Source organism: Trachymyrmex septentrionalis, unplaced genomic scaffold (assembly GCF_001594115.1).
Source record: "Trachymyrmex septentrionalis isolate Tsep2-gDNA-1 unplaced genomic scaffold, Tsep1.0 scaffold21, whole genome shotgun sequence".
NCBI lineage: Eukaryota > Metazoa > Arthropoda > Insecta > Hymenoptera > Formicidae > Trachymyrmex > Trachymyrmex septentrionalis.
Window position 1 is genome coordinate 1510309 of NW_017305288.1, and position 8191 is coordinate 1518499.

Genomic DNA, 8191 nt, shown 5'->3' on the forward strand with positions numbered 1-8191 from the left:
GTATTATTCAAATAATGCGTGATACAGTTACCAGATTTTAATTTATCATTTTTTCTTTTTTTCCACTTTGTGAAAATGGAATTGTCACTTTGTAAAAATAAAGTAAATAATTTATACATAACTTAACACAACCTTTTTACTGTTTCTATTTTTGCAGATATCCGAAACGGTAGAAGTTACACATAACTCGTACCCCATTGAGATGACATCTGCTCGTAGCGAAAGTTCTTTCCTCGATACTGTAAAATCCTACTTGGCCTCTCACGACGTGACCTTTAAACTGCCACTAGACTCCACCGTGAAGATGAGCTCGCGCAACATCGAAGACGATCAACTCATCTTCAACGTCAAGTTTGGCCAGGGCCGTGCTGTCGATGAGGCTCGTAGATCCAAGCTAAAGAAAGTCATCGTTCCTATCCTCGTGTTCGTTTTGCTGAAGGCGATGACTCTGATCCCTCTAGCCATAGGTGTGCTTGGTTTGAAGGCCTGGAACGCCCTGCAGCTCTCTTTCTTCAGTTTCATCGTTTCTGTCGGCATGGCCATCTTCCAACTTTGCAAAAAAATTGCCGCCGATACTCACGCTGCACCTATTGCTCACGGATGGGAATATCAAACTCAATACAGATCTTTCCAAGATCAGGATCAACCCTCGACGTCGCAACTTGCGCACAACCTCGCATACTCCGCTCATGCACAATCTTAATGTCACTATCGATCTGTAGATGCTTTTGTAAAATACTTAGCTTCCTATTTTTACTGTCTATTTAATAAATTATTATTGCAAATCATTTCAATCTATGCTTATTTGAAAACCTGCTTCTCCAATGTCGCTTACCATTAGATGCTAAAATTTATTAAAGTAAAACAGATTAGTCAGATTAATGTTCTCAAATTTATTAAAATATTAAATCAACACGTTTTTCATGTTACACAAAATTATATATACATAATAAAACTAGAAATACTGCAAATTTACATTAAAAGAAGGAAATAGATTTAAATTAGAGATTAATTATTTGTTCATTATTTATTTATTAAAACATTTAAACATCTTTAAAATTTTGATAAAGATTCAAAGCGTCGTTTTAAGAATGTTCATTTTTTCTATGCGTAAAAATATATAAGTAATTTATTTTAATTTTTTATTTTCAATGACCGATAAGAAAAAGTTAGATAATCATTTCGTCTATACATTATATTGTGTTTTCATAACTGATTTAACACTATGCTATATTTTTCTTTTGTATTTAATAAAATGCTTACATTTTTAATCAATCAAAATCTTGTAAGGTTTTAATTAAGGTTTAAAAAAATTCTATATAATCGTGCACACACATATGTGAACCTGATCAGTGATCACTTTCGTTTCTTACGAAAGTTGATTGGAGAAATCACTACTTTAAAAAAGTCATTTCACTATTTTAACATATTACGTGACCTGCAATTTTTATGAAAACAAGAAAATCTATATATATGTACATTACGCGCATCTCTCTAAAGTACATCAATTTATATGTGTATTATGTTATATTCGCATAAATGTTTACATCATATCTACATCTATGGATTGATACATTATATTTTAAGATATTTTGAAGAACAAAGGAGATTGAATAAATTAAAGTAAATAAAAATAAGTAAGTTAAAATTTCAACTTGTATCTACATATATTTAATTATATTGTTTCTGAATATGATGTGATAATTATAACTTTTTACAATTATTCTTATTTACACTATAATTTAATTAATAAATCTGAGCTCCAACATGCTTAGCAAATGCTTTCATTGATATATATATATATCAATAATAAATCTCTTTTTAACCATTACTTTATTTTTAATTTAAAAGTAGAAATAAATATGAGAACAAAATATTAAAGTATGTTTTAATAATTTCATGAAGAAAACAAATGTATTGCATATAAACAACATCAAATTAGTTTCGAAAATAAAAGTAACTTTAAAAATCCATATTTAGAACAAAAATTTGTTATCAATATTTTGTAAAGAATGAAAATAATGTAGCGGATATATATAATATATACAATTCCTAATTTTTTATAACGAAAATTTTATCTTTCTTAGCATCATAATAAAATTTAATTATACGTATGCTGCTTTCTCTCAATGAATTGCAATTCATGATGTCATATGCATGAAGCAAGTGTACGGCATTATAAGCAGTGCATAAATCATTGTAATTATCGTAAAACAATGTGTTGCATCGTTACGCTAGAATAGTAGTATCGCATCTGTGTAGCGCACATATACGCTTGGCTTGCGATTTTTAAGAGAGTCCCTACAGTTATTCTCATTCTGTTAAATCATAATTACGTGCAGAAGGCATACGGGCCGCGAAACGGCGTCTGGCACTTTATGCGACGAATCAAGTAAGAAAATTCGCGAAGGTGAAGAGACGCGAGGCGTAAGTTCCGTTTCCCGTATGCGTCGCATGCCATCATGTACAACGTACGCGACGCACAACAATCGATACATGTACACGCATGAGTGAATGAGCGTGAGGGAAGTTTGAGGGGGGGGAATTGGAGGTACGAAGCTCTATGCCAGTGAAATTTGAATAATTTCCCTTCAATCGTAGATTCCCGACATGCGCGACCGAATAACATAGATTCAAGGGGGACAAATTAAATAAAAGGGACGGGCCACTCCTCTGTCAGTCGCAGTTCGATTGCCGATGATCGCTCACTCGCACGGGTGGACGATCAATTGCTTTTATTGACACGCGGTACCGCGAAAACAGCGAACAGGAGAATCCACACGAGACGGCAAGGAAGAAAACACGGATAACCCAAATCATTTTTTACAAAACGTGCCAAAGAAAGAAAATGGATATCAACATGCGACTGACAGCATCAGTAGGCGCGATCATTCTGTTGATTGGATCTTGCGCGGCTAATCAGGACTTCTTGATAAATTCCTTGAATGAATGTATAAAGATGGACTCCTGGACGTCTTGTTTGAAGCATCAAATTTTGACTCGTCTCGATAACAAATTGGGGACCACCACGGAAGCGAGATCGCTCGAAACCGTTGACGAGGCGATCGTCGCTAGGACCTTCAAGTATCTCAAGAGTTTCGATTACGGAGTTGATTTACCTTTTGTCGATGCAAGTTTGAAATACAGACCTAATAGAAGCCTGGCTGACCTCGACATTGAATTTAAGAACAATGACGTAGATACAAGTCAAGCTCGAGGACTTTTGAAAAAGAAGCTTCTGCTACCGTTTTTGCTGCTGTTGAAATTGAAGTTAAAGGCTCTAATGCCTATTTTTGTCGCTATTATTGGAATAAAAGCTCTAAAAGCTCTTGTCCTGTCAAAGCTTGCCATTCTTATCGTGATTGGATTTGTCGCTATACAATTCTTCAAGAAAGGCGGCATGATGATGCCGATGGGTATGTGCATACATACGTATAAATACTTAATATTGTAGTATCTCTAATATTTAACATAAAGAGTAACTTTCTGTGTTTATTATGAGAATTACAGGTAACTATATATCGCTATTTTTTAAATAATTTCATTTTTCTTAATTCATAAGCAATTATATAAAGTAATTCTACTTTTTTTTTTGTATAAGAATATTATTTTATAATTTATTAAACGTTTCGATATTTATTAAAACGTAAAGAAGATACTGTATGAAGATTTGTATTAAATTTTGAAGAATAATTGCAGCAAAAAAAGGTTTCAAGCTTGCGTGTAATTTTTCATAGAATGAAAAGTGAAATTTTTCGATCGTAGGAATGACCATGGAACCGGCATCGACATATGGCGCTCCACCTATGCTCTCGACGACGTCGAGCTACGATCCCGTCAATACATGGGATGGTAACGGTCCTTATTCCCGTGTTTGGACGCCAACCAATGGTGCGGAGGCCCAAAACCTTGCTTATAGTTATTACTCGCCTGGTAGCTCCAATTCGTACAGCTCAGCAGGATCCTCTTCATCGTCCTCATCTTCAAGCAGCTCAACGAATTACAACTGAACTCATCCTAAAGTCTCACTAATGACGCATCGATCAATCGTCCGATATTGCCCTTGTGAACGCATTCCCGATCGTACGTCAGCAAATAAGTTACGACCAAAGAAAGTTACGCCAAATAATCAAGTAGCTCGCTGACGATCGATGACATTGCGATGTCAGTTTCGTTAACGAGAGCGCCACAATCAAAGACTGTCGGCTCCATGCCGACTATAATCATAGAATCGTTTTGTCGATTCAACAAAACTTATATTGAGCGGATTTGTTAACTTATCGAGAAATTAGTTGCGCTAATTAAATTTTTGATTAAGTTTAAGAATTCGTAATATTTTAATATTACTTGATATTCAGAATATATTGCAATTAGAATTAATTTAAATTTTTTTAGAGAAATTCGGAACATCGACAAAGCCGTTCACTATTTTTCTTTAAGTGTAACATATACACACCAAAGAATAATCAACAACAAACATCAAAGTATAAAAATACGTGAATGATATTGACAATATATAAATAAAAGATATTATCAATATATAGATACGTTGCCAAATACATTTTCGAGGCGATATAAGATTATTTTTTCGGTGGACATTGACTATTTATTTTTCGTGTAACATAATTATTTATTATTATCTTTGCATTTGTTAATAAAAGCATTTCTTGTACTATAATAAATTGATATTTTGTATACATTTTTTTTCTCATCTTATTCCTATAAAATTTCTGTAATATTTTCAAACATATATGTGTCAAATAAATTCTTCGGAAAAAGTGTTTCCCTTAGAAAGAAACTAATTAAATACTTAGTGATGTGTTTTTACCAATTACTGGTGAAATATCAGTTATTGGTTAGTAATCAATATACCGAAACACTTTTTCTTAAAGGAATACATTAAATTTCTTTTGGCATGAATAAATTAAAAAAAAAAAATTATTTCTGTAGAGTTTATATTTGAGAAATTTGATTTCTTATTAGATCCATCAAGCCCCTGTAAGATGATTACTATGTACTATGTTATGTAAAGTCTGTCACTAATCCTTTAAACAATATAATTACAATATTATCAAGAATGGAATTTAAATTAATACACTTAAATAATTAAAAATAATGTATAACGATATTAATGTTATTATCAACAAAAATATATATTTTATTTAAGAAAACATTTACGATTTAAGTTTTGGAAACTGTAGGTTCTTCAGTTGGTAATACCGTTACAGTATCATGGTCAAGTAAAGAGAACAATTTAAGATGGCGCAAGAAACCATTGGAACGATCCAGGATGATCCATGGATCATATAACTTACCTTCTTTACCGACCGTTATAATTTATTATGAATAGTTGTATTTCTTTGGAAAAAATTACTCTAAAGTTTCATTAAGTACACATTAGTGTCATGTTATAAATATTAACTTATAAACAAATAATTATAATTAACTTATTTATATTTAAATATTATGAAGATGATTTCAAATAATTGATTTTCATTCAAAATAATCTTCATTCTGATGTTAATAGGCAGAAAATTATTTTATTCTATCAGTAGATATAACAAGATTGTGCTCTTTCAGAATATTATAAATGATAAGAATAATTGGAATATTCAAAATAGTACATACTGACTATTAAATTTTAACGTATTTAATTTTTGTTATAATCTTATTATCATAATTTATTATATATGATTTGTTACTTTTAATATTATGATATGTTTTTATGTATATATTCTAACAATAAAGAAATTATAAACCTGATTTCCTATTTATCCGGATCTCAATTCTTTTGTTCCTGTCCAATAATTTTCCTTTGAATTGTTTGCTCTGAACAATACGCAGTTTAAGCACTTCTTTCCGTTAAAGCAATATTTTCACTTTCACTTTTCTTCGTTACCAAAAAAAACCACATTGACCAAAAGATTACATTAACAGTTGATGCGTTCCAAGGTAAAATTGGGATAATATCAAAAGAATTTCCAATATCCGCTGGTCAGAAAAAGCTTAAAATGTCTTTAAGCTGCATGTCTTAAAAGAAGCACAAGAAAAAATCTTTCTAAGGTTTTAGGGTTTTATAGGGTGTGCAACATACTTAAAGTTTTTTTTTTGGATAATCCTGCAGAAAACAGATCCCTTTTCTTCTTACCGATTCTCTCTCTAAGAAAAACCGCCCAACGCGTTTCGCCATGTCATCGCTATATCATATTTGAAATAAGTAAAAGCAATCAGTGAAAGCGAAGAGGAGTCGCATCAGCTTGATTCATCGAAAGCGCGATTTCTCTTCCCCCGAGAACGCTTGAGATAAAGTGATCTGCAGGATCAACACAGCAGGATGCGTCTACTTTATATATGATCCCTTTTTACGTAAGCAATTTGCCTCCGCATACGCCAATATCCTGTGCCGAGTAGGGCACATATTCTTTAGAAAGCGTGTTTATCGCATCCTCAAGATCGTGCGCGATTGTGAAACCATCCATTACGCTAACAATGTTGCTGAAAAAGTACGTGTATTATTTTAATAATCTACAGTGTTGAACGGAGAGTTTCCGGGTACCCGCATATGACGCATATGTGGCGATTACATAGAAAGAATCGTTCACGTCGTGATCAAGTTTTACGCGTAATGATTGGTGCTATTAGATTGCAAATTTCTTTCAAATATACCTTCGATTTCTATTGCATTTCCGCGTTGTAAAACATTATAAGTTCTTTCTCATTGCGTTGGGAGATTTTACCGCTGACAAAAAATGCTATATTTCACTAAAGACTCAAGTTATTTTTTCGCACGAATATGAGAGGTTGCATACATATATTATAGTATTATCTAGTATAGCTTATTGTTAATATTTTATAATATATTTGCACAAATTAAATATGTTCTAAACAAATTATTTTTTGTCAATTACATATGCGAAAACAATTTGCCTAGATGCATTGTTCTTATACTCTTGTGCAAACATATGATTTATTTAATTAAAATAGAATAATGATAAAAATAATTTTCATAAAAAAGAATAAATTTGTAGTATGTGTGTGTGTGTATATATAAAAGAAATAACTATCTGTTTTATTTTTAAATAAATTTCGAATAAATAATTCAAATCATTTAATCTTTTCCTCTTTTAGATTATATAGATTTTTTATGTCTTCCCATAACATAAAAATCAATTCAGGACTCATCAATCTCGTTCCTCTTGTCAAAACTTACGCATGATAAATGTTTCTTGAAAGAATAGAAACGCTTTTCGTAAAACCCTTTTAGGAAAATATTCTTCCTATGATCGCCCTTAATACCTTCTGAACTCCCCGAAAGGAACGGTTTTTCGGATTCTTTTGCGCGACCACATTCTCACGGTCGACCAAAACCACGCTCCTTCTTCCTTCGTTTTGTACCAGACTCATTTACAATCTGAATTATGCACTGTGAATAACGATGTGGAATCGTTATTAAATAATTTCACAAAGAACAATTATTCGTCGAAAAGGAATTGGAACAATTATTTCGATTTAAGTTAAGTTTCGCTTGCATCGTTGAGACAAATAAAATATGCTATCCAGTTTCGCTGATGATTTACAATTTACATGCGATAATTTCATTCTTCTCACGAAGAAGACCTCCAGCAAGAAGACTTAACGATAACAGTAATACTCGCAGTAAATACTTAACGATAACATTCACTTCAATGAGCGATGCATCGTTACTCGCGCAGCAGGAAGATATAGTATTAAAGTCTCCCAATCTCCTTGACGTATCGTATAGAGATATATCAGGAAGGGACATACGTTACGCAGGTGGGTAAATTGATCTAGACGAGGAAAAGAGCGCGCGAGGGCCCTTGAGCTATCGGTCGCACAGGATACGTTACTTCCTGCATTCGCATTCCCTATTTCTGGTATATGGACAGTCGGTCGGCAACTAAAAAACCACCGGCGTTTGTCGAACTATCGACAAGCTGCACGAGTCTTCTCTCTTCCTCGTGTATACCCTCTGCCTTCCTTTTTATACGAGTTCTATTAAAAAAGCTCGCACGAAACTGGCGATCTTTTGTGGAGGTACACATAACGCGCAACAAGGGTGCTCGAGAGTGCGTGCGGAAAGGAGACAGCGAGAGAGAAAGAGAAAACGGAGAAGAAGAGAATGATGTATACACGCGGTGGATGCAACGGTGTGGCGTAGGCGCCTGTTACA

The 8191-nt window shown here is 33.1% G+C and overlaps 2 protein-coding genes across 2 annotated transcripts in view; both read left to right on the forward strand.

Annotated features, from left to right (window-relative positions):
• LOC108748009 overlaps positions 1 to 768 on the forward strand; it is a 1256-nt gene extending 488 nt beyond the window's left edge. The window contains exon 2 of the mRNA XM_018485953.1: positions 158 to 768. Coding sequence (XP_018341455.1) covers positions 158 to 703 — 546 coding nt within the window. The 3' untranslated portion in view covers positions 704 to 768. The remainder of the gene's footprint in view (positions 1 to 157) is intronic.
• A 1926-nt stretch (positions 769 to 2694) lies between these two features.
• LOC108748008 lies at positions 2695 to 4591 on the forward strand. Its single transcript, XM_018485952.1, has 2 exons — positions 2695 to 3416; positions 3766 to 4591. Exons 1-2 carry the CDS (start codon positions 2849 to 2851, stop codon positions 4008 to 4010), a joined length of 813 nt encoding a protein of 270 aa, XP_018341454.1. The 5' UTR covers positions 2695 to 2848; the 3' UTR covers positions 4011 to 4591.
• The last annotated feature ends 3600 nt before the right edge of the window (positions 4592 to 8191 follow it).

Coding starts and splice junctions, on each gene's coding strand:
- LOC108748008 (XM_018485952.1), top strand. CDS start 2,849: ATGGATATCAACATGCGACTGACAGCATCAGTAGGCGCGATCATTCTG. Junction 3,417..3,765: donor CGGCATGATGATGCCGATGG/GTATGTGCATAC, acceptor TTTCGATCGTAG/GAATGACCATGGAACCGGCA.